The sequence below is a fragment of the Microcebus murinus genome, chromosome 1, assembly GCF_040939455.1.
Source record: "Microcebus murinus isolate Inina chromosome 1, M.murinus_Inina_mat1.0, whole genome shotgun sequence".
NCBI classification, from domain to species: Eukaryota; Metazoa; Chordata; class Mammalia; order Primates; family Cheirogaleidae; genus Microcebus; species Microcebus murinus.
In genome coordinates, this window is record NC_134104.1 from 78,247,073 (window position 1) to 78,274,150 (window position 27,078).

At 44.1% G+C, this 27,078-nt stretch overlaps 2 protein-coding genes and 1 non-coding gene across 5 annotated transcripts in view; 1 reads left to right on the forward strand and 2 right to left on the reverse strand.

Moving 5' to 3' along the window:
• The window catches only part of C1H3orf70 (chromosome 1 C3orf70 homolog), a 71,329-nt gene extending 61,158 nt beyond the window's left edge, over positions 1-10,171 (forward strand). Inside the window, exon 2 of the mRNA XM_012736848.3 lies at positions 2,947-10,171. Within this exon, the coding sequence (XP_012592302.1) occupies positions 2,947-3,503 (557 nt within the window). The 3' untranslated portion in view covers positions 3,504-10,171. The remainder of the gene's footprint in view (positions 1-2,946) is intronic.
• Positions 10,172-13,647: 3,476 nt separating this feature from the next.
• Positions 13,648-13,754, reverse strand: LOC142874902 (U6 spliceosomal RNA). The gene has a single exon (XR_012922481.1). It is a non-coding gene; the product is annotated as a U6 spliceosomal RNA (small nuclear RNA).
• An 11,922-nt stretch (positions 13,755-25,676) lies between these two features.
• The window catches only part of VPS8 (VPS8 subunit of CORVET complex), a 216,251-nt gene continuing 214,849 nt past the window's right edge, over positions 25,677-27,078 (reverse strand). For 2 of the 3 annotated variants that reach the window (XM_076003376.1, XM_076003368.1), the window contains one exon: positions 25,677-26,382. In XM_076003376.1, coding sequence (XP_075859491.1) covers positions 26,233-26,382 — 150 coding nt within the window. In that variant the 3' untranslated portion in view covers positions 25,677-26,232. The remainder of the gene's footprint in view (positions 26,383-27,078) is intronic. The other variant, XM_076003373.1, reaches the window with a different exon arrangement.

Below are 27,078 nucleotides of genomic sequence, written 5' to 3' on the forward strand. Positions count from 1 at the left end.
GTTAGTTCTGACCTTATTCCAACTCTGCCTGACAAGTAGTAATGCCTTCTTTTACATATATAAAGAAATGAAGATACCTGGTGTATTTTAAACATAGTTCCCCAAGCATGTATTACTAGGTTCTTCTAACTTGTATTTTTAATCAGACCATAGAGTTTGCATTATATATGTCCAGCTACACAGGTTGCGTAGCTTAAACAACAAACATTTCTCAGTCTAGAAGCTGGGAATTTCCAGATCAAAGCAGATTTGGTATCTAGTGAGGGCACTCATTCTGGTTTGCAGATGCTGTATCCTCACATGGAGGAGAGAAGGGGCTCTGGTCTCTTTCTCTTCTTACAATTGCAGTAAACCCATCATGGAGTCCCCATCCTCAAGGCCTCCTCTAAATCTACTTACTTTTCAAAGGTCTTGCCCTCCAAATACCGTGACACTGGGCACTAGGGATTCAGCATATGAATCTGGGGGGAGGGCACAAACACTAGTCCAAGTACACCTCAAGAAAGAAGAATAGAGCTTTGGAGGAAAGGGGACCAGAGAAAGAAAGAGGAGAGAAAGGAAAGAAATCATGAAGAAGCACAAAGAAAGGGAAGGAAAACAAGGATGGGTTGAGGAGGGTGCAGTAGGAGTAGGAAAAGGAGGTTGGAGAAGCCCCAAAGTCAGGCTTTACCTCTCTTCCCTCCATCTTTGGACTAAATATAGCCCTATTCCCTCTGGATCTAAGGATGGTTTTGGAAGGCATGAAACAACTGCCAGGATGCTCCTGTGGCTATGACAAATGGATAACTAAACCAGAGGTCACTTAGGCTGGCATGAACTTAATCAGCGTTCTGCAACAAGCATTTCCGAGTGCCTGCCATCCACAGTCTCCTGAGTTCAATAACCACTGGCTAAGAATAGAAAAGACCAAACCTCATTCCATATGTTTTGTTCACCACTCTGTGGACATAAGAGGGTAATTTCCCAAATTCTCTAAGTCCCTCTCTGTTCTGTGCCTGAACACATGTTTCTCTAATCCTGGGGCTGGAGGATTGGAAGGAGGCTTAAAGATTGGCCTCCTTTGGTCCTTAAGTTGATAATGTCCATCCACAAATGCCTAGAGGCAGAGGTTCAACCGTGCCAGTTGTTAGTTATAACCTGATTTCAACTCTGCCTGACAAGTAGTAATACCTTCTTTTACAGATATAAAGAAATGAAGATACCTGGTATATTTTAAACATAGTTCCCCAGGCAGGTATTACTAGGTTCTTCTAACTTGTATTTTTAATCAGATCATAGGGTTTGCATTATATGTGTCCAGCCTTGGAAGCAGACCTGGGAACCCAGAGGCTTAACAATTTTAAACATATATTTTCCATGTGGTACTCCAGGATGAAACTGAAGATATTTTTAGGGTAATTTAGTTACAAAGAAATTGTAGTATCTAAGCTATGTATAGGAATCAAGAAACAAGTAAAAAATGTAAGCAGGCTTTTTGATCTTAATAGATTACTGATGTTACATGATTTGTGGTATAATTACTGCTTACAATTCTGATCTGAAATTGCTATTATTCCATGGCTTAATTAACATTAAAAAACTTAAGATAGCTTTCCTTACAAATATGATTCCTGTCCTAGAAGGATTTTCAATCTTACAAAGAAATAAAACAGGAGCAATGAGTTATTTGCCTGCAAAAAGATGCTCACAAGGATATCATTAGTCAGTGGTTTTTGACAGGGGTTATTTTACCCCTCAGGGGGTATTTGATAATGTCTGGACACATTTTTGATTGTTTAATCTGGGGGTGGAGCTGCTACCATCATCTAGTGGGCAGAGGCGAAGGTTGCTACTAAACGGTTACAGTACATAGCACAGCCCCCCGCCCCAACACGACAGAGAATTATCTATCTGGTCAACAACGCTAGTAGTGCTGAGGTTAAAAACCCCGGTCATAAATATGTGCAGAAGATACAACATGGACTAAATTAAGAAAAATCTAAGATGCTGGCCACAATTGTGGCTACCATCTCTTGGTTTTTCAGGGCTTCCCCCTCCCCTTTCAGCTTTCTATTGAAAATCATTTTAGACTTACAGATTGGGTAATCTTCAACTGTATTCCCTTAGTACTTGACACATGGGAGGCTTTGCTAAATGCTGAATGAAGTAAAGAATAAGGAAAGGGATGCATTAGGACCAGGTCCATTTACATTTTGCTTGGTTTCTTAGAAACATCCAGCAGTTTACCCCCTGTATCTGCCTGTGCCTTTGCTTCTGCTTGGCTTAGGTTGCTTAGTGCCAGTGGAATTGGTATCAGGGAGAGCACCTCCTGTTTAGACCCCTGATGAGCTTTGGGTCTTGAGAGACATCATTTCACACCCTAAACCTTACCCCCGCCATTGAGGACAATCCAATAGGCTATGACATAGTCAACAAATAGGAGTATATGTATATTCTGATTAAAACAGAAACCTTAGAAAGTAAAAGTCTTCCATAATTCTGATAAAAACTCAAGAACATAATGCTCATTTGTTAAATGTATATATTAACATATTAAAGATAAAACTGGAATTATAATTTTATGGTATGTTATACTGTTTCACAACTTGTATTTTCACTATACTATATTGTGGACATTCTTTGTTCCAGTTTGATGGGTAAATCAGTTAAAGTTGTTTGCAAAATAAGGATTATAGTATCCACTTACCTATTTCAGAGGCATTAGAAAGACTCAAAGATTTGGAAAGTATATGGAGTTTTTTTAGATGAAAATTATTGTGTGCCATGCTCTATTTTTAATTGATTATAACAATGTTGAATGATTTTTTTTTTTACTAGTTTCTTTTGAAGGGTTACTGAAATATTTTTTTAAACATTCTGAGTCCTCAGAAAGAAACTATCGTGGCTACATTAATATAGTTTGTGTAATATTTGTAGAATTTACTTGTCTTTTTTGTGTCTCCACAGGCAAATATGTGTATCAGCCTATGACCCCTGTGGAACAGCTTCCAAGCACCGAGATTCCTGCTAGGCCTCGGGAACCCACAAACACCATTCAGATCTCAGTCTCGCTCACCGAACATTTTTTGAAATTTGCATCTGTCTTCCAGCCTCCCCTTCCCCCTGACTCACCAAGGTACTGTATGATTTCAGACCTCTTTATTGACAACTATCAGGTTAAATGTATTAACGGGAAGATGTGTTATGTGCAGAAGCAGCCAGCGCCACATTCCCACAAAATGAGTCCTGAGGAGGTCTCTGCACACGATGCCTTAATTTCAAAAGAGAGCAATACACCAAAAATAGATCAGTGCTCTTCTCCCTCAAGTTCTGAGGACTCTGGGATCAATGCAATTGGGGCTCACTATGTGGAATCGTGTGATGAGGACACAGAAGAAGGAGCAGAACTGAGTTCAGAGGAAGATTACAGTCCAGAGAGCAGCTGGGAACCGGACGAGTGCACCCTTCTCTCCCCGTCGCAGTCTGATCTGGAAGTGATTGAAACAATAGAAACCACCGTGTGAGAGTCCAGGCAAGAAGCTGCAGCCTCTGATCCATGCTGAGCTTTTGTACCTTTGTCTGATGGATCCTTTTTTCCAATGCTGTTGATATTTTCTACCCCTCTTTAACAACCATAGCAGTTCGGTGGTCTGCTGATTAGTTTCACTTTTAAATTAGTCTTACAACTAAGACATTCTTTTTATTATAGTTTTCTTTTGTATCTTGACTTACTTTCTATGTAGCATCTGGTGTCATAAATTGTGACCCAGCCTTAATTTCACTGGGAACTTTGAAAGCAGTGAAGCAATGATCACAGAGTGTCATGGATCAGATTGAGGAGCTACCCAGAGTGAAGGACACAGTATTTCTAAGTAGCTGGTCCTTCGCAGAGAGACTCCTAGTATTCCTTTCAGCATGATCATGGGCACTTCTGTCCTGCTAATCCCATGTGGGAAGCCGCTCACTTGGGAGGAACAGAGTGTGCCCTGGCAGGTGCCATTTCTTCCTGCCTCCCCCTACCCAACACCTACACTGGGGCTGGACCAGAGCTGCCTCGGCTTACTTCTGGGAGATCACTGGAAGCCAGCACAGCCCCTGGTTGTGGCCAGTGTCTGCACAACACTCCATGACTGGGGCTGAGCTAGACCTTCACATAAGAAGAAACCTCATCTGTTTCGTGATCAATACAGTTTTAGCTGAGCACCTACACTTTGCAGGGTGCTAAGGGGGAGATACAGAATGAATAAGACCTGATTCCCACCACGAAGGGGCCCATAATCCAGCAGGGGATATGACACATGCAGTTACAGTACCCAAAATGCTCTGGGAACCCGGGGGAAGGTGAGATGTACTTGGCTTGGGCAAGCTGGGGAAGGTGTTACAGCATTTGAGCTGGCCTCTTGGGTGAGTTCCCCAACATTTCCCTGCTTTTCTTAATTATTATTCAAATCCGGGGAAAACTTTTAGGAAGTTACATAGGTATTATATTTAGGAGGCAGCCACATCTGAATTTTACAGGAAAAAAAAAAATCAATTAATAGTTTTAGTTAGCATGGAAATGCTAAAGACAGAAGTCCTTTAGGGATTAGGAATGAATCTAATAGGTTTGATTAATTCTGCTTCATTTGGTTGTATGAAGCATTAGAATGACTTGAGTGAGAAATGGATTAGAATTCAGTATGATGCATGGATTTTTTTATGCAAATGCAAAAAGAAAAGCAGTTGAAATAGTTCACTGCTAAGAGAAAATATTTTACATAGTATTCATTCATTTTACTATACTAATATCCATGGTCTGTTGTATATGTTCTCTTTTCTCACATGCACAAAATAGTGAATATTCTTTCTTATTTAGCTTTCTCCAGAATTCTACTCCTAATCTCCATTTATACCAGGTATTCTCATGTGAGTTGGTTATCTACCATTTCTTCAAATCTATCCATGAGGCATTAAGAATCCAGGAAAATTTAAATATGGCCAAATGAAATGAGAACCATCAATGTTGGAGTTAGAAAAATACTTCTAACTATCCATGAGCATGCTCTCTTGGCATTATCTTGTGCTCTGTCAGCATTGTGACACGTTTTCTATGTCACATTAATTTGTATCTGAAGAAACAAGAGGAGGCCCGGTTGTGTTTTTCCTTGAAGCCTCCATTTGGCATCCTTCACAAACTTCTCAAGGAAGAATCTGCTTTCCTAGTTGTACACATAGTTCAAGTCATTTACTAGAACTTTTTGTTAGGTTTAGGTGGCCAAAACATCCATAGGGGTTAGAAGGCAGAGTATGCATTTTCCTTTGCAGTGTTGGTTAAAACTTTCATTGCTAGATGACAATGCAGCATAAAGTTCCTACTTATTGAAATTTAAAGACTCAATAAGTCAAACCAAGACGGCGGTAAAAGCAACTCCTGGAACAAGGCAAAGGAGAGGACAGGTAGAGGCAAGTGTGGGCATAAGGGGCTTTCCCCTGCCATGGCATGGCCCAGGTGGCCCAGGGACATCTGATGAGCCCTGCCTGAGGTTCTCAGGCCCTCCCTTGAGTTAGTGGCCTGCTGTAGGCAGGCATGGAAGCCACGTGCCTGCAATCACCCATCATCAGGCTACAGCGGTGCAGTCACCCATCGTGTACTCAGGGTTGTAACAGCAACACCAGGGCCTGGTCTAGATTTACTCCATGGGTGAATTCATTGAATCCCCTGGGTGGGCATGTGGAGGGGCTTCTTTCTCTACACCGTTCCCATCAATGCTCTATTATGGGCCCACATTCCCACCCACTAAACTAATTGGAGTCAACAAGCAGGTTTCCAAAGCCATGGAAATACATGGTCACGGGGCCACATTTCTGAAACTTGGCTAACTGTCAAGGTTGGGCCCCTTTATCAATACTATCTATGACTTTGTCTAGGTTCCTGTTTTTTAAACTCCTGAACTGCCATTCAGATTAGCCACGATTTTAATGTAATTTTTGGATTTCACAATGGTTGATAATCACTTTAAATATTTGCACAATCTCTTTATAATTAAAAACTCACTAAGCTTCACTTACTACTGTCTATTGTATAGAATTGGAGATGTTCCATTGTGTTGTAAATATCATATACTCCTGGATCTCAAAACGGCCTTTTCTAAATAAGCACAAACAATAATTTTTTGTCCTAGCACCGTTAATTCTCTGAAATATATGATTGAACTGGAATTGTTTCTTTATGCTTGCATTCCAAAATCAACTGATAAGGATATAAAAATGTGTAGTTTCAATTTAAATTCTAGGCCTATTCTGTTCTATATTCTATGAAAGAATTTTTCTGTAATGCTGATATTACATTACTGATTTGTATACACATATTTATAGGCACTTTAGAAAATGTTTAGACTGCGACTGCACTATAGACACTGAACACAGTCATATTAAATAGCCTTGTGATTAACACTTGCACATTGACACACATGAAAGCTTTATAATTTGGACCCAGTAGTGCGCTCACTGGAGCAAGAGTTGGGCTGTATGGATGGATAAATTTCTTTCTTAGGCTTTTGTGGAAACCTGGCACTGTTCCTACTTTTGGAAAGTTGGTATAAAAACTAGTAGGTAGAGCTTAAGAAAACTAAATTCCACATTTAGAATTATCTATCCAAGATTTATTTAGAATTTTCAAGTTTAAAGTATGCTCATAACTTTTCTGAGAAATGACAGGGCAGTTAAAAAAATTCTTTTGAAGTTATTATAACTATTTAGTATATTAACAGAAAGTTTTATTATCAAATCTGGTATTTTTTACCTTTTAATTTTTAAGATGAGAATTTGAGAACAACCCTGAAGAACAACAGTTGCTTCCTTGGATGGGGAAGACTTGTAGTTCAAGGTAATATAATGCAAAACAAAACAAAAACAAAACCACCAAGAGCAGAACTACATAGTTTTTTTTTTGTGAAATACTTTTTCGATTTATCTTGGGACTAGTTTTATTTCTTCACTTCCACTTCCTGGTCTATTTGAAACACTGCAGTTCTTTTGGGATTGATCATAACAAACTCCTTGTGTGCAAATTTATTCTTTCCTTGGGTAACAGGGTGCAACTGGATAATTTAGAAAGCTGTCAAAATATCTAGATAAGTTTGGTGGTATAGATACTGCTAGGCAAGGAAAAAAGCACAAGTTAAAATAGTATTTGTTATCAGCTCTTAATTATTCCACATCTCATTTGCAAAATTTTATTGTGACGTTTTAACTTTTTACATGAGGAAGACTAAGTTTTAACAGTTTTCTTTCCTATCCCCTTCTCCAGAGGAGATGTGAAGCAGAATCAAGGAGGCCATTTATATTTTAGGCTTTTCAGTAGTTTGTGATTTTGTCTTTTCCCATTGAGGAGGAGGAAGAGGGGAGAAGGCAAGTGGGAATTCCACTAACTGTATCAGTGCTGTGAGTGTCAGGGATGTCAGTCTTTCTCACATCCAAACATAAACAACTTCTCAAAATTAATTTTGGGATTATTCACCATTTAAAAGTTTTGTCAGTGCTCCTTTTCATTACTATGGATAATTGGGAGTTGACTGTATTACAAAAGGGCCATATTTCAGTTAGTGCTGAGTTCTTTTTTTCTATTAAGATTGAAGCAGTGCTCTCTTAGCCTAAATACATCTGAAAGTGACCCATCACTAGCAATTTTAATATTAAGCTTCTATATTGTCTTCACATCATTTTTGAAGGCTGTTCATACCTTGCAATATTCACTTGCTGTGCTATTTTTTAAAAACTATTTTAAAGTTTTAAGCACAATGTTGATTCTTCTGTAATTTCTTAAAATTATATTGTTTTCCTACAGACAGCTCAACTTTCCTTTATGTATAATACTTTAGGAAAATACTGCCTTGTAAAATAAACGTGATTTTTCTTCTTTTGTATCAGAACAAATCTGTTTTAGAGTGTGGAGTACTGTTCCCCAACCCCAAAACAAAAACCCACATTTGCAAAATGTGAAACATTTATATCAAGGGTTTTATTATGTGCTAGGAAACAAGTAGTTTTATACCTATTATCCTATTTAAACTTTACATTACTTCATAAAATACTGGCAAACATTATCCACAATATATGCTCCTGGTCACCACTCAGGATAACTCTCAGAACTCTTTGTACTAAGAACTTTTTTGTTGGCTACATAGGGGTTATAGCAAATAAAATTCCCATTCCCCCACAAATAGCATTTATTTCACACACAGTTCCAGCCTTTATGTTTGTTTCCACATGCATGAAAGAAAGTGTATGGCCACAGCTCCAACTGCAGGCCAGGCAGTGAGGGAGGCTGCCGCCCTAGGGCCTGGGGGCACTGCGTCACTTGAGGGTCGCTGGTCACTGTGGCAGGTCAAGGAGTTGTGGTTTTTATTCAGCACACCCAGAAACGGGCAGCTTCTGTTGTTGGCTTCTATTGAACCACCTCACTAGGAACTGCTAAATACATTATTTATCAGCAATGATATCATTGTTAATATTAAGAATTAGAGTTTATCAGCTACTTTATTGCTTTCTAAGCAAGACCATCACAGCAGCACTAAGGGAAATTACAGCATCCCGTTTCACAGATTGGAAGAAGAGCTCAAGTAGTACATGTTTTTGCCCAAAGTGGCATAGCTCGTAAGCCAGTGGGAGTCGATATTTGAACCCAGTCACTCCAGCCAACACCTTCCCACAGGCCGGCAGCTCTCCCCAGACAGCACTGACACCACCAACAGGCTTCCCTCCTCACCCCCTTCTCCGTGCTCCTCACAGACCTCCTCCTCCCCCACACGCGCCTGGTCTCTGCAGACATCCCAGGGCCGTGGTAGGCCCTGCTGCTTACACGTTCGCTCACGTCTTGACCCGCGTTCGAGGCTGGCTGTCTGCCTTCACAAAAGACAACTGGTGTTTTAAAGTGACTCCTGCAGACAGCTAATCTCATCTGTGTGTGCACTCTACTAATTTAACGCTACATAATTGTATTGCCAAGTTCTGGAAGGCATCTCATTGTAGCCGCTTACAAATGCTGACTACACACTCTTTTATTCTGCAATAAACTTTAATTTAGCATCTCGTCCTCATTACAATTCAATCACCAGGAATTGGTAATGCCTTTAACACTTGGCGTGCCACCCCTTTCTGTGCGGAATGAAGGGAGCGGGGAGGACCTCTGGACTCAGTCTCGCAGCAGGGTTCAACACGGGGCTATTAGGGTCAGCCGGAATTCTTCAGGAATCAGAGATATGGGAAGGTGTTGGAAATACAAGTAAAAAATAAGGCAAAGTAAATACATGATGATATTGGTGGTGTTTTGTTTTGAATTTTCTAGTTTTCTAAGATGTATATATATTACTTTTATAATCAGGAACAACCCAGTAAGTTATTTTTAAGATGGCAAGTCCTAAGCCAGTGAGTGGAGCCTGATTTTGTTGGGTCTGTGAGTGGAGGTGGAGAGCCTGCGAGTCCAGGTGGCGGCCGCACGCCCCTGCCAGAGAGACTAAAGGCCGTGCTGGGGAGTGTGTGTCCTGGAACTAACTGGCCTCCACACACGAGTGGCCCCACTGAGGCAGCCAGCCATGGCTGGAGAGTTCCTGGGCCAGGCGGTTTGGAGAAAGAGGTGAGGACTTGTTTCTTCCCGTCTTTCTCAGTCCCCAGTCTAAAGCCCTGTGTGTGAGTCTCGATGGGAGATCAGAAAGCCTGGGCTCTGTGTGACACCTGGAGTATGAGACCCCAGATGATTTCTCCCAGGACAGAGATCTGGAGCATCAGTGCAAAATGATGACAAAATATGCAGCATCATGGATCAGTGAAACACCAGTGTCTGCACAGGGACCTATAGTTTACACAGCTTTTTCCCAGATGGCAGCTCACCTACCGTGCCCAGCAACTGTGTGTGGCGGGCAGGAAAGGGTGGGACAATTTTGCAGGTTTACAGTTGAAGCAGCCAAGAGTTTAGTTAACTATATCACATGGCAGGGAAGTACCAGGGCCAGCACCCCAAACTTCTGATTCCTACGGCAGCCTGTGTTACTCTCTCAACTTGTTGAGCTCCTGCAGTCAAACCCTGCCCTGCTTTGTAGCCTTTTTTCTCTCCTCCCCGAATCACTTCACACCCAGGCCCCGCCCAGACCGGACCAGCATTGGTTTTAAGTGGGGGCATTGAGGGAACCACAGCTCAGCCCTCTGGGTATCACCTGAGGTCAGTGTTGGTGCCAGGTCACTCTGGCTTGGTGCCAGCCTGGCTTACCCTGGACTTGAGTCTGGTCCCCAGAACCTGACACTGCCTCAGGCTCAGGTGTGGCCCCTGGATCTAAGAAAGAACTCACCTTAGGAATTGGCCTCAGAATTGGCACTTTTGGAATCCGCTGCTCCTGTCTCCTCCCCCTCGCACCTCTGTTAGGGCTGGGACCCTTGATACCAACAGCTTCCCTCAACTGCATGTACTCGGTACCATGGACTGTAGGCTCATCTGGGGACAGTCTCCTCCAGGGCGCTGTAGGGACCTTGACTCTGATTAGTCTGCCGTGAACTCTACTTTGGAGGACTGTGTAGACACTGTCAGATTACCTTGCCATAAACATCTGAGATCTGCCTCAACCAGGGCCCTGTGCAGTAAACAAAGGGGTGGATTTCTGCCCTCATTTTAGAATCTGCCCATGTGAACTGTGATGCCAAAATTCACAAAGCACCTGCAGGCATGTCCATTTATCTGCAAAAGGGCCTGGAAAAGCCATCCCAGCCTGTGAGCAACACCAGTCTAAGCAGTCAGTCAGCTCAGGAGCCCTTGGGAAGAGCCAGGGGGCCACATGGTATCTGGAGGGCAGGTCCCCGAGACCTGGGTGTGAGTTGCATAGGGGATCCAGGGCCCGTGTTAGCCAGGAATCTGGAATGAGGGGTTCTAGCATAATGTAGAGGCTGCACTGAGTATATGGGGAAGACGACAAGGATTTGAGTTTCTTTTTATTTTGGCATATTATGGGGGTACAGATTTTAAGGTTTCAATAGATGCCCATTCCCCCCCTCCCCCGCCAAGTCTGAGTCTCCAGCATGACCATCCCCCAGATGGTGCACATCTCACTCATTATATATGTATATACCCACCCCCCTCCCCCCTCTCACCTGTCCAATACCCTATTACTGTAGTACCTATGTGTCCACTTAGGTGCTGCTCAGTTAATACCAATTTGCTGGTGAGTATAGGTGGTGCTTGTTTTTCCATTCTTGGGAAACTTCACTTAATAGTATGGGTTCCAGCTCTAACCAGGAAAATCTAAGATGTGCTATATCACCATTGTTTCTAGTTTGCAGTCCCACCAGCAGTGTAGGAGTGTTCCTCTCTCCGCATCCACGCCAGCATTTATTGTTTGGAGACTTTTTGATAAAGGCCATTCTCACTGGGTTAAGTGATATCTCATTGTGGTTTTGATTTGCATTTCCCTGATGATTAGAGATGTTGAGCACTTTTTCATATGTTTGTTGGCCATTCTTCTGTCTTCTTTAGAAAAGTTTCTGTTCAAGTCCTTTGCCCACTTTTTAATAGGGTTATTTGATTTTTTCTTGCTGATTTTCATGAGTTCTAAGTATATTCTAGTTATCAGTCCCTTATCGGATGCATAGGATGCAAAAATTTTCTCCCATTCTGTAGGTTGTCTGTTTACTTTCGTGACTATTTCTTTGGCTGTGCAGAAGCTTTGTAGTTTCATCATGTCCCATTTATTTATTTTTGTTGCTGCTGTGATTGCCTTTGGGGACTTCTTCATAAACTCTTTGCCCAGGCCGATGTCTAGGAGAGTGTTTCCAACTTTTTCCTCTAGAATTCTAATAGTTTCATACCTTAGGTTTAAATCTATTATCCAGCGTGACTTGGTTTTTGTGAGAGGTGAAAGGTGTGGGTCCCGTTTTAGCCTTCTACAGGTGGCTATCCAGTTTTCCCAGCACCATTTATTGAAAAGGGATTCTTTTCCCCAGCGTATGTTTTTGTCTGCTTTGTCAAAGATTAGATGGCTATATGAGGATGATTTTATATCAGGATTCTCAGATCTGTTCCACTGGTCAATATTTCTATTTTTGTGCCAATACCATATTGATTTAATTACTACAGCTTTGTAGTATAGTTTGATATCTGGCATATTAATGCCTCCCATTTTGTTTTTGTTGCCTAGAATTGCTTTTGATATTCAGGGTCTTCTTTGGTTCCATATGAAGCGTAAAATTATTTTTTCTATATCTGTGAAGAATGCTGATAGGATTTTAATAGGTATTGCATTGAATCTGTAGATCAGTTTGGGTAGTATAGACATTTTAATGATGTTGAGTCTGCCGATCCACAAGCATGGTATGGATTTCCATCCGTTTACATCCTCTGCTATTTCCTTCCTCAGTGTTTCATAGTTCTCCCTGTAGAGGTCTTTTACGTCCTTGGTTAAGTATATTCCTAGGTACTTTAATTTCTTTGTTGCTATTGTGAAGGGAATTGAGTCTTTGATTTGGTTCTCAATTAGATTGTTGTTGGCGTATATGAATGCTTCTGATTTCTGTGTATTGATTTTGTATCCTGAGACTTTACTAAATTCATTGATCAGTTCCAGGAGTTTCTTGGTTGAATCTTTGGGGTTTTCTAGATATAATATCATATCATCAGCAAACAGTGAACGTTTGATCTCTTCTGCCCCTATTTAGATACCTTTAATTCCATTTTCCTGTCTGATTGCTGTAGCCAGGACTTCCAGCACTATGTTGAACAGAAGTGGAGATAGTGGGCAGCCTTGTCTGGTTCCAGTTCTAAGTGGGAATGATTTCAATCTTTCCCCATTCAGTATGATGTTGGCTATGGGTCTGTCATATATGGCTTGCATCATTTTTAGGTTTGTCCCTTCTATGCCTATTTTCTTAAGTGTTCGTATCATGAAAGGGTGTTGAATTTTGTCAAAAGCTTTTTCTGCATCTATTGAAAGAATCATGTGGTCTTTGTTTTTGCTTCTGTTTATGTGGTGAATTGCATTTATAGATTTACGTATGTTGAACCATCCCTGCATCCCTGGGATGAAGCCCACTTGGTCGTGATGGATTATTTTTTTGATAAGCGTCTGGATTTGGTTAGCTAAGATTTTGTTGAAAATTTTTGCATCTATATTCATTAGGGATATTGGTCTGTAGTTTTCTTTTTTGTTGCATCCTTTCCTGGTTTTGGTATCAGAGTAATATTCGCTTCATAAAAGGTGTCGGGGAGGTTTCCGTTCTTCTCGATGTTGTGGAATAGTTTCTGCAAGATAGGTACTAGTTCTTCTTTGTAAGTGTGGTAAAATTTGGGTGTGAAACCATCTGGACCAGGACTTTTCTTTTTAGGGAGATTTTTAATTGCTGTTTCTATTTCAGCTGTTGAGATTGGTCTATTCAGGGAATCTATTTCTTCCTGGTTGAGCCTAGGAAGGCTGTGTGTTTCTAGAAATTTGTCCATTTCCTCCACATTTTCCAGTTTGTGTGCATAAAGATTTTTGTAGTATTCATAAATTGTATCTTGTATTTCTTTGGGATCAGTTGTGATATCTTTTTTTGTTCCTGATGGAGCTTATTAGAGATTTCTCTTTTCTGCTTTTTGTTAGCTTAGCCAATGGTGTGTCAATTTTGTTTATTTTTTCAAAGAACCAACTTTTTGTTTTAATCTCCTGAATAAAAAATATGGAACGCTTCACGAATTTGCGTGTCATCCTTGCGCAGGGGCCATGCTAATCTTCTCTGTATTGTTCCAATTTTAGTATATGTGCTGCCAAAGCGAGCACTGGATTTGGGTTTCTTGAGCAACCGAAGGCCATAGATGAATGTGGGACACACAGTGGGCATCTCTGGTCAAGTCACCGAGAGGTCAATGGAAAATAAGTAGGTCCAACTGGAATTCACCGGGGTCCCTTCGGATTACTGGGGGTCCAAAAGGGGTCTTTTCTATCCCAAAAGGATTTATTTTCTCCCCATAATCAACATATCCCAGGGTCACAGGCAGTGAATTCCTAGAGCTACCCTGTGTTTTCTGAACCCAACAAGAAATCCCTGGGACCCCATGTTATTCCTCATCCCAGCCACCAGGCGAGGGACTGATGGGGTCAACAGTGGTGAGTGTGAGGGGAGGGAGTTGACTGGAAATGGCCCTCTCAGGTGGGGGCGAGGGCGGGTTATGGGCGTGCTGAAGGGTGGTCCGCCAGCCCATTCTTCCAGAGAGAGAAGAGGCCAGATTGATGTGGCCCCCAAGACTGATAGGGCCAAATGCTGGCCTGTGAGATGGGTACAGCAGAGTTCTGAGGGAACAGATGTCAGGAATAGGGGACTACTGGCTTCTCTGTGATAGAGAAATAATGTGTCCGTCTGAGGCCAAGGCCCCCCTCAGAGCCTCAGGCCTTGCCAGGCCGACCCCAGCACAGCCCCACCCTGCAGCTTAGCAGTGGATCCTGCACTTAGAGCTAAGCTCAGGGAAAAAGAGAGAGAACCAGCTCCCATCTTTCCTATCCCCTCGCCCCTTGAAGCTATAGACATTCATTCATGCAGGCGTGTACGCATTCAAACAGATACTAATTACACCTATCCCTTTACCCTGCAAGATCATTCCTAAGGTTATGCCCAACAGAAAAGGGCATGTGTTCACCAAAAGACAGGCACAGAAATGGTAATAGGCCCATACTGGAAACAACGCAGATGCTCATCAACAGCAGAATGGATAAATTAGGTATATTCAAACAATGGGATGCTATTCGTCAGTGAGGATGAGTAACATGGATCATTGCCCAGTGCTGAGTGAAAAATACATTTCCGAAAGAGTAACAGATATATCATTCCATTGATTTCAAGTTCAAAATAGGCAAAACTACCTATGCTATTAAAAGCCAGGATAGTGGTTCACTTAGGGGGTATGGCATGATGAACGGGGAATTCAGGGGACCTCTGGGGTGCTGGTCATTTCTATTTGCTTGACCAGGGTGCTGGCTGTGCAGGCATGTCCACACTGAGTTCATCCAGCGGTACACACGGTTTGTGAACACTTCTGCCCATGAAAGTTTACTTGCAAAAGATAGCGACTTAAAAAATAGTGACAACTACTCTGTCTCAAGCAGTGCACTTGGCGCTCAGTAAATAACTGACTGCCAGAGAGGACATAGGAGTGAACCAAACACAATCCTGCCTGAAAACACGATTCCTCCGTGCAGGTGTGAACTGCACGGACCCAGGTGAGCGTCAAACTGCCATTTTCCTTGGGGAAAGCTCCCAGAGGATCTGGGGTGTTGGCGAGGCCCCAGGGAGGAGGGTCCCTAGGATGGGTCCTCTGACGAGCTGGGGCTGCCCTGTGGGAGCCAGCGGTGCTCAGACTCCCCTGGGGCCCGCGGTCCTCCCCGGCCCGCCCACAAGACACCCCTCAGGAGGCCGTTCCTGCGTCTCTGGGCAGGTCACAGGCACCGTTCTGGAGCTGCATCTTTGGGAAACCACTTTCAGCAGGCAGAGCTAAGTGGAAACGGGAAATAGACTCCTTCTAAGAGGATCCCCAAAGCTCTGAGTGATTTATTCACCACAGCATTCATCACCGATGGGCCCCCGTTGGCTTTCCTCCTCCACAAATGCCTTCCCTTCCCTCCCCACGGCAGGCTCTGGTTGTTAATGCGACCTTTGTCAAGTATTCCCCACGCGTCCCTGGGACCTGTGCTGCAGAGGGAACAGATGGCTGTTATCTTTTTTTTCCAGAAAGGCCATCAGCCTTCCTCAGCTCACACAGCGGCCACGGAGGGCCGTGCCCAGAGCCTGGGCTCCCGACTGGCAGCTCAGAGCTCTCCCCGCGGTCCGCTCTGCCTCTCCCCAGTGCTGGGTGGGTCTCCGTCCCCCTGGTGGCAGGAGGGAGAGCAGACGCAGGCCCTTCCCAAGCTCTGCCTCCTCCACACCACTGGCTGGGGTGTGAGGGCCAAGCGTGCTGCACCCTTTCCCACAAAAATGCCTTCCAAAGAGTTGCCCTCTAGAACAAAGCAGGACAGTAACGAATCAAAACAAAGCGCAGCGACTCCTGATGTCCCTGAAGTCAGGATTGACTCCTGGAACAGGATGGGCCTGTCACCTGCAGATGGTTCCCTCCTAGTGGGCTCAGCTCAGGCTGTGGCCCCTCCTCCCCATCCACCCCTAGGGTAGGAGGACAGCGTATCCTTCTCCAGGAAGCCTTTCCCCTGCCGATCACGCCCGCCCTGACCCGCCACGTGACCCCTGCACCATTCAGCCTCGCCTTCCGTGTGCCCAGCGGACGTGAGCAGGGCCCGTCTCCGCCCTGGACAGCCGCTTGCTTCCCTGGCACACCGCCCTTGCTGGAGAACGTAGCCGCTGTCCCTGTGGCTGCAGAGCTCCCTGCTGGGCACCGAACGCTTCCTGTCCTCTCCACTGCCTGGAGCCCTTGGCCCCAGCCTCCCTCCCACCATCCCAGCCCCTGGGGCAGGGCTGCCATGAGAGCGGCCTGGCTGCCAGAATTCACTGACTCACAACATTTTAAGATGCTGCTTCATTTCTGCAGGGGCCTAATTTCTGTGGAGTGGTGACAAACAGGGAACTTTGTCTTCTATTCCTTTGATGGGTAAAAATAAGACAGACTGTATCAGAAACAAGATGGATGATACAAAATTAAAAAAAAAGAAAGGAAAACTCTTGCTCATGTTAGGGGCCCTCCCATACACTCACCTGGCACACCTGTGAGTTATGTCTGTGCAGGTGCAACCTCTCCCCCCTCCGCAAGAGGGGAGACCATGTCTGACCTACTCACTGCTTGTCCCCATTGCAGGGGACAAGGCCTGGCATGTACTGGGCACTCAGGAAATAACGACTGACTGATAGGCACTCATGATGGGCTGTCGTTCAACACACATTATCTCCGATTCTCACTGTAACCCACCTTGGGAGTATTTTCCCCTGCAACGCACAGACTTTTTTCTTTTTGTTAAACTCACACAGGAGACAGATGGGTCATGTGCTCAAGGATCCCTGTGCCCTCACTTTAGGGATGTGACCACACCTTACACGACCACAGAGGTCATTTTCTTTCGGGATCTCACACTCCAGGCCTGGGCAAGCAGCTGCCCGAGAAAAATGCGGCTTGACACTCATGGGCCCGGGGCGTCCTCCCGGCCTGGCCAGAGCCAGCCCAGCAAGGCATCCTCGTCGGGCAGATCAGCCCGGTCCCTGCCTGCCAGCCCTTCTCAGGGCCTCTGATGCCCTCCAGATGTATTGCAGACCACAGGCTGGTGCCCGCCCAGTGCACTCTGGCAGGCTCCTCTCGCAGGTGCCCCAGGCCTCCTGCAGGGGGGAAGGGGGCGGCCCCTTCCTGGCCTCGCCCTTGAGTGGGAGCCGAGCAAGCATGGGGACTGCTCCTTGTGGGTCTAGGGCGGTGGGGAGGGAGGTTTTCAACATCCTTAGACGCAGCCATTCTGCAGGCACAGACGCCTTCCCAGTGAGGCTTTTACTCTTCATTCCCAGGTAAATTTGGAGTCAGGTACCGTCAGCTGCAAAGACAGCTCGTTAGCTGGCAGGTCTCTGAACCCAGCTCCTTCTGAATAAGATGGGGACAATAGCAGCCCCCCTCCGAGGTTACTGAGGCACAACAGAAATAAAGTGCCTGTATGCGGTGGTGCTTAGGGCTGGTGGCTGCTATTATCCTCCATTATGTCATACAAAAAGGGTGTTCAGGCCACGCCAGGTTTTGCCTTTTATTTACCCACAGGTAAGCTGAGTCGGATATGTAATGCGGGACTGACGGATAGTGGCGATTCCCAACCCTGGTGACACTTTCCAATGCAGGCCCTGCAGGGAAATTCATCCAGATGAACAGAGTTCTGACACACGCCCAGAACCCATGGCTGGCGGGGTCCTGGGTGGGTCGGGAGCCCGGGCCAGCTGCGGTGCCCAGATGCCACTACGCCCACCGCCCTGCTAGATGCTCCTGGACTGAGAGCTGCATCTGCTGGAAGCTCTGATAGAGCCGGTCCCGAAGGAAACCCGCAGGCTGGCCCCCTCCTCCAGGAAGCAAGCCAGGCTGGGAGGGGCTTTCCGAGGCTGCTTCCCCACCTCTACTCACCCTCACTGGCTCAGTTCCTGGTTAATAGTAGGACCCTTAGACCCAGGCATGGAGAAAAGGAGACTCAGATGTGCTCTCACCAGGCCTTTCAATAAGTTCCAAACTAGTTAAACATGAGCAGACACTTATAGTCTTAGTCTAAGACTGTGTCTTAGACTGTTTCTTGTGTCTTAGTCTGTTTTTGTGCTGCTATAACAAGATATTATACTTGAGACTGGGTAAATTATAAAGAACAGAAATTTAATTTCTCACAGTTCTGGAGGCCGGGAAGTCCAAGATCAAGGCGCTGGTGGGTTTGGTTGTCCGGGGCAGCCGCTCTTGGCTTACCAAGCTGGAGCTGGGCGTTGCATCCTGGAGGGGAGGACCTCACCTGGGGAGCCAGCTGAGCGCCCTGGAAAGCCTCTTTTATAAGGGCCTTACTGCCATCCTCGAGGGAGGCACGCCCACGGCCTATTCACCTTTTAAAGGCCCCACCTCCTCATGCGATCCCGTTGGCCATTAAGTTTCAACACCTGAATTTTGGAGGGGACACATTGAACCATAGCAACGTGAAAACTTGGCTAGTTTATACAATCTGGAGGAAAGCCCAAGCTCCTATTGAAGAGGATCTCATTGAAGTTTTAATATATATAAAAACAAAACCTCCCTCGAATGATAAAATGTAAAGGCAGCAGAATGGAAAACAGGCTAGGACAAATAACACCTGGCAACAGTGAACCTGTACAAAGAAAGGTCTATGCCTGGATTCTGCTCTAAACATGCCCCCCAAAAACAAAGTTAGCAGAGGGGAGTTCAGACCGTACACCCCCATATGAGCAAATGTACAACCTGATGGCCGTCAACAGCCTTCCAAGCCATCTGTTTATAAGAATTGAACTATAAACATAAAATGAGTGTTGACAGAGCTGTGGGGGAGTTCTCTGCTTACTGTGTCCCTTCCCAGATAGTAAGTGGCTAGGGCAGGGGCTGTGTGGGGGTCACTTTTGTGTCCACCTCAGCCAGCCCAGTATCTGGGCTGGGCGAATGACTGGGTATGATGGGGCTTGTCGGGGACCAGCAAGGGCTGGGTGGGGGCAGGTGGGGGAGTTCAGCTGAAGCTGGGAGTGGAGAGTAACCATTTTCAGGTGTGACACAGATGTCATCCATTCAAATGTTTACTGTTTGCCAGATACAAAGGAGAAACAGCTGTGATGGACACAGCTGGTTTTTGGCCAACCCTAATGCCCTCCCCTCTCCCATCAGTGGCCTGATTCGAGGATCAGCTCCTCCTCACCCCTGGGGGCCGTTTGCGGGGAGGAGAATGTTCAGACCAAGTATCTGTCCTCATGAAGTGGCGGCTGAAGGGTCTCTGGAACCTTCCTCCTGCAGAGCCTCCTTATCACCTGCCACAGCTGAAGGTAGGCACGTGACCCAGAAACAGGGCTGGAGCAAGGCGGGGGGGGGGCGCCAGTTTCCACATCTGAGCCTGGCACCTGTCTGCCCTGGGACCCTGAGGGCCCCTCACAGCCTCCCTAGGTGCTCCCGCAGCACCATGAGCAGAGCCAGGTGCTGCTGCTGCTGCTTCCAAAGATATCTCCAGGTAAGAGTCTTTGCCCCCCAGGATCTGCACTGAAGTGGGACCTGACGGTACTACAGAGCAGAACACGTGCTAAGGGCCACGAGAGGGGGCAGCGTCAGCTTGCAGAGGGCACAGGCTGGGGCTCAGCTCAGCCTGCCGCAGCCCCCGTGCCCAGGGCTGCCCGGCTCTCGAGAGCTGGCTTCTCGTTTACCCTGCGAGGAGACAAGAGGGCTCTTCAAATCCAATCCAGCGCGTATCTGAGGAAGGCATGACCTGAATGGAACGGTGCTGCAGTTTGCTCCGTCGTGCTGTGACTTGAATGACAAGAAGTAAAGGAACTCTTAGGGACTGCTAAAATAGGAAAGGGGCTGGGCTGGGGAAGAATCACTTGGTGTTTCCTGGTCCTGATGTGAACAGGACTTCTGAAATTCAGTAAATTGCCTTGATTCTTGATTTTCTAATTGACAAATAACAAATGTTATGTTTATGTGCACACCATGATATTTTGATATATGGATATGGTGTGGGATGGCTCAATCAACCTATTTAACATATGCACTATCTTACATTTCTGTGATAAAAACACTTAAAATCTACTCTTAGCAATTTTCATATAAGCTATTGTCATTATATTACCTGTAATCACCACAATATACAATAGATCTCCTGAACTTAATCCTAAGTGTAATTTTGTATCTTTTGACCAACATCTCCCCAGCCTCTGGTCACCACCATTTTACTCTGAGTTTGACTGTTTTACACTCCACATGTAAGTGAAACCACGTGGCATTTGTCTTTTTGTGTCTGGCTTATTTCACTTAATGTAATATCCTCCAGGTTCATCCATGTTGTCACAAATGGCAGGATTTCCTTCTTTTAAAAGGCTGCATAGTATTCTATTGTGTATATATACCATATTTTCTTCATCCATTCATCTGTGGATGGACACAGCTTGATTCCATATCTTGGCTGCTGTGGATAGTGCCGCAATGAACACGGGGCGCAGATATCTCTTTGACATACTGGTTTCATCTCCCTTGGATATATATACTCAGTAGTGGGGTTGCTGAGTCATCTGTGGTTTTATTTTTAATTTTTCGAGGAACCCCCATACTGTTCTCCACAACGGCTGTACTACTTTACATCCCCACCAACAGTGTGGAGGCTTCCCTTTTCTCCACAGCCTCGCTGACACTTAGAACAGCTATTACCAAAAAGATGACCTAACAGGTGTGAGGTGATATTGTGGTTTTGATTTGCATTTCCCTGATGATAAGTGATGTTGAGCATTTTTTCATGTATGTGGTGGACATTTGTATGTCTTTTTTGAGAAATGTCTGGTCAGGTCATTTGCCCATTTTTTAATGGAGATGTTCCCTTGCTATTGAGTTCTTTATATATTTTGGATATTAGCCCCTTATCAGACAAATGGTTTGCAAATATTTTCTTCCATTCCAAAGGTTGTCTTTTCACTCTGCTGTTTCCTTTGCTGTGCAGAAGCTGTTCACATTGATGTATCCCATGGTCTATTTTTGCTTCTGTTGCCTGTGCTTTTGGGGTCATAGTCAAAAAATTTTTGGCCAGACCAATGTCATGGACCTTTTCCTCTATGCTTTCTTCTAGTAGTGATTTTATAGTCACGGGTCTTACGTTAAGTCTCTAATCTACTTTGAGTTTACTTTTGTACATGGTGTGAGATGAGGATCTAATTTTATTCTTCTGCATCTGGATATTCAGTTTTCTCAGCAGCATTTACTGAAGAGACTATCATTTCCCCATTGTGCTTTCTTGGCATGTTTGTCAAAAATCAATCGACTCTAAATGTGTGGGTTTATTTCTGGGCTCTCCATTCTGTTCCATTGGCCTATGTCTGTTCTTATGCCAGTACCATACTGTTTTAACAATTATAGCTCTGTAGTCAATTTTTAAGTCAGGTAATGTGATGCCTAGAGGGTTTGTTTTGTTTTGTTTTGTTTTTTCCCCCATAGGAAGCAAACTGTATTAGTTATCTATTGCTACATAACAAATTACTCCCAAACTTAGTTATTTAAAATAACAATAAACATTTATCTCACACAGTTTTTGGCACTTAGGAATTTGGGAACAGCTTAGCTGATTGATTCTGGGTCAGAGCCTGTCTCATGAGATTGCAGTCAGCTGTTGGCTGGGACAGCAGCATCTGAATGTTTGATCGGGACAGGAGGATCTGCTTCCGAATTCACTCATGTGGTTGTCAGCAGGGTTTCTTCCCCTTATTGGCCTCAACATGGGGTTTCTCACAACATGGCAACTGGCTTCCTTCTGGGTGAGCCATGGGGGTTGCAGGGGAGAAAGAGACAGAGAGAGAGAGAGAGAGAACACCAGTATGAAAGCTGCAATATCTTTAAAATTTTTAATTGGCATTAATAATTACACATATTTATGGGGTACATAGCAATGTTTCAATACATATGTAGTGATCAGATCAGGGTAATTATTAATAGCATATTCACCATCTCAAACATTTATGACTTTGTTGTGTTTGCGACATTCAATAGCTTCCTTATAGCTATTTGAAACTGCACAATGGATTATTGATTTATTTTATCAGAAAGCATTAAGTGAAATTATTGTTAACTGCAGCCATCCTACAGTGCTATAGAACACTGTAACTTATTCCTATCTAGCGGTAATTTTTCATCCTTTATTTTTTATTTTTTGAGACAGAGTCTTACTCTGTCACCCTGGCTAGGGCGCAGTGGCATCATCTTCAATTTTTTGCAGTAGTTTGAGAAGAATTGGTATTAATTCTTCTTTGACACATTACTGCCACACCAAAAAAATTTTTTCCTTGCAGCCATGGCATTTTATTATGAAAATTGAATAAATACTTTGAAAACAAAATGATACTTTCTAATTTAATGAAAAATTTGTTGTTTTTTAATTGTTTTCTGTGCATGAGTTCCATGCAACTTGAAAACTAGTTCTTCGTCTGTAGTCCTAGCACTCTGGGAGGTTGAGGCAGGTGGATTGTTTGAGCGCAGGAGTTCAAGACCAGCCTGAGCAAGAGCAAGACCCCATCTCTACTAAAAAAATAGAAAGAAAATTAGCTGGACAACTAAGAATATATAGAAAAAATTAGCTGGGCATGGTGGTGCATGCCTGTAGTCCCAGCTACTCGGGAGGCTGAGGCAGGAGGATTGCTTGAGCCCAGGAGTTTGAGGTTGCTATGAGCTAGGCTGACACCACAACACTCTAGCCTGGGTGACAGAGTGAGACTCTGTCTCATAAATAAATAAGTAAGTAAGTAAGTTAGTTAGTTAGTTAGTTCTTGTGGCTCCTGAAGAGATATGTGAGCTACATATGCTTCAGGAGGCCCTGGGCTCAAAACTAGCATTAATTAAATTCAACTCACATGGCAGTTAATGTGTTACAGCTTGAATAGGATTCAGCAGTGAACCCATTCAATCCTGGATTTTTCTTTTTTGGGAGACTTTTTATTACTGATTCAATCTTGTTACTTTTTATTGCTCTATTCAGGTTTTCTCTTTTTTCATGATTTAGTCTTAGTAGGTTGTAGATCTCTAGTTATTTACCTATTTCTTCCAGGTTATCCAATTTGTCGGTGTATACTTGTCCACAGTAGTCTCTTATAATCCTTTTTATTTCTGTAGTATCAGTTGTAATGTCTCCTCTTTTATTTCTGATTGAGTCTTCTCTTTTTTCTTAATCTAGCTAAAGGTTTGTTGATTTTATCTTTTCAACAAACCAACTGTTTCATTTATCTTTTCTAGTCTCTGTTTCATTTATTTCTGCTCTGATTATTATTTCCTTCCTTCTACTAACTTAAGTAATAGTTTGTTCTTTTTCTAGTTCCTTGAGGTATAATTTAGGTTATTTGGGACTTTCTTCTTGTTAGAGGTAGGCCTTTATAAACTTCCCTCCTAGAACTTTTGCATATCCTGTAAGTTTTGGTATGTTGTGTTTCCATTTTCATTTGTCTCAAGATATTTTAAAATTTTCCTCTTAATTTCTTCCTTGACCCATTGGTTATTTAAAAGCATGTTGTTTAATTTCCACGGATTTGTAAATTTCCTCAAATTCCTATTATTGATTTCTGGTTTCATACCAGTGTGGTCAGAAAAGGTACTTGATATGATTTGAATCTTCTTAAATTTGTTAAGACTTGTTTTGTGCCATATGATCAATGTTCCAGGTGTGCTTGAGAAAAATGTGTATTCTCATGCTGTTAAGTGGAATGTCTGTGTGTGTGTGTTAGGCACGTTTGCTCTAAAGCATAGTTCAAGTCCAATGTTTCTGTATTGATTGTCTGGATATCTGTCCATTGTTCAAAGTAGGGTACTGAAGTTCCTTACTACTATTACTGCATCACAGTCTCTCTCTCTTGTCAGATCAATTTGTACTTGCTTTATAAATTTAGATGCTCTGATGTTGGGTGCATATATATTGACAACTTATATCTTCTTGATGAACTGATCCCTTTATTATCATATAATAACCTTCTTTGTATCATTTGACAGTTTTTCATTCAAAGTCTATTTTATCTGATACAAGTATAGCAGCTACTCCTCTGTTTTGGTTTCCATTTGCATGGAATATCTTTTTTCCATCCTTTCATTTTCAATCTATGTATGTCTTTAAAGCTGAAATGAATCTCACGCATGCAGCATATAGTTGGATCTTGTGTTTTATTCCATCAGCCACTCTTTCTTTTGATTGGCAAATCTAATCTGTTTACATTCCAGGTAATTACTGACAGGTAAATACTAGTGGCATTTTGTTAATTGTTTTCTGATTGTTTTGGAGATCTTTTCTTCCTTTCCTCTTCTCATGCTGTCTTCCTTTGTGATTATATGATTTTCTCTAGTGGTATGCTTTGATTCCTTACTTTTTATCTTTTATGTATATACTATAGGTTTTTGCTTTGTGGTTACCATGAGGTTTACAGAAAACATCTCAGTTATAGCAGGCTATTTTAAGCTGATAAGTTTGCTTTGATCACATAAAATAACTACACTTTTACTCCACTCCTCCCACACATATTTTGTTTCTGATGTTACAATTTACATTGTTTTATATTGTATATTCCTTTGCTTTAGTTCTTTACACTATAAAAGAAGGATTGTCACTGACTTTTGCTTTGAGCATATCAAGTTCCTTTGGCCTTAATTTTAGGCTCAGTGAGAAACTTTCTGATATGTAACTCAGGGAGGTAGCATCACTGACTCTGGAATCACAGTTCTGCGTTCAAATCCCTGCTCTGTCTGTCTTCAGTGTGTCACTGTGGTTAAATTACTTATTGTCTTTGAGCCTCTGCTTTTTCATCTGTGAACTGGGGTCGAGACTATCTCATGTAGCTGCAGTGGGCATCCAACTGGTGATCACTTAATGCTCAACCACGTCCCCCAATCTGTTCTCCTCACACCTTCATCAAGAAGCAGTACTCTGTGCAGCCCAGGTCTTAGGGGGAATAACGTAATAAAAACTAAGCTAACATTTCTGTGGCTTTTGCCATGTGCCAGCACAGCACTAAATGTTTACATGTATTATTTCATTTCGTCTTCATAATAGCTCTATTTATAAAGAAACTGAGGCTTAGAGAGGATAAGTGACTTGCTCAGGATTCCAGCTAAGACTTGTCAGAAGCAAGATCTATTTTATATCGAAATTTAAAATATTTGTATCTAGTTTATACACCTGTTTTCTGTAGGTTTGGGCAGCATCAGTCCATGAGAGCCTCATCATTTCTGAGTGAACTGATAAATGGACCATCCAAACATGTGAGGTGGAAAATTAGGTCTCTTGGTGTGGGGACAAAGTCTCAGGCCCAAACACTGTACAAGTTCTACTCTGCCGGTCTAGCGCCTGCCACAGGAGCTCTTGGGTGGTTGGTGCTCTGAATAGAGGCTGCAGATGGAGCTGCTTATCTGAATAAAGTAGGGCTGCCACAGTCAGGGTCCCTCACTTTGAACTAATAAAACTGAACTGTGGCAATAGGGCTCTAAATGTCCTCTGTGACTTGATAGACTGAGCGCTAGACAGCCAGCCAGCAGGCCTGCAGAACTGAAACACAGAGGCATTTATTGTTAGGAAGGGCAAGTCTTACATCACAAATGGGTTTTAACATATAAACACATCAGAAGGGAGACGCCCCCAGCCCACGGGTTCTTTGCTCCCGCCAACGCATGCTTCAGTTACACTGCGGCCTGGCCCACCGCCGTGCCCTGCAGAAGCTGACGTTCCTCACGTTCTCCATCAGCTGGGGGAGATGGACTGTGACAGACCCTGGAATGCCATCCGCACAAGCTCCACCCACTTTCTAGGCTTCAGGGGAAACAGGAAAAAGTTCCAACAGGCAAAATGTGCTTCCTAAAAAGCTGGACGGAGGTATATGCCATTCCTTTGCTTAGCAAGCAAAATTAAATCCACCAGTCTGGTGAAATGACATGGTGCCAGCACTGTCCAAGAGATAGGGAGTCTACACTGCGCAAGGTGGGCGTGGAAGCCCTGGGCACAGAAGCGCGGGAGGCAGTGGGGCCCGAGCTGGTGGGAGAGGCGGGCTGATCGCCAGTCGCCTTGGGATCGTCGTCTCGGGGTCTCCAGGCCCAGGGAGGCTTCAGTCCTCAGTCACAGGCGGGGGCATGAGCTGCAGCTGGAAGTTCTCATTCTGGAAGATGCTGCTGAAGGCAGGGCTGCTCTGGGAGCCGCCGAACAGCCTGTAGCTCTCACTGCCGCGACTCTGGGAGAGTTCTGTAAGGAGAGCTAACTGCAAAGGAAGGACAGCACATTAGCCAAGGCTTGTGGGGAACAGGAAATCTGTGTGTGTGGGGGGGTGTGTGTGGGAGGGACGTGGGAAATGGGTGGAGGGGGTTCTGAATTCTCCCACCTCGGATGCAAGAGAGCACTACGTGGTGAGAAGAGTGAAAAAACTGGGTTTGGTTCCAAGATTTGTAGCTCACAAACTAGTAGTGACTTTGGGCAAATTCACTTCATTTTTTAGGGCCTAAATTTCCTCGTGCAATAATGATAAGACTGGACTGGTTCGTTCCAAGGCACACAGACCGTGCTCCCCCTGCCACTGGGGAGCGGTTCTGTCCTGGACCTGCCCCACGCCAAGCACTCCTGCTCCGGCGGCTGCGCCTGGCCCAACGCTGCCGCTGCCCGCCCTCCTCGGACGGTCTCCCTTCTCAGCTTGTCTCATTCCACATTGTCCCTCCCTGTGTGTTCTCCTTGGGGTAGATGATCCTGAATTATGACCAATGGCTCTGATTTTTCTCTTTTGTAACTGGATAGCTCCAAATGGATGCCAAGCTGCCAATGCAAACCCAGGGGCTCCAGAGCGGAAGTCACAGACCATCTTCTCCTCCAAAGGGGTCCTCCCCATTCCCAGCTGCCCTGTTCCCACCCGTGACACCAGCGGTACCCTCATTTTGTTAGTGACTCAATTCTGGAAGACCTGGCA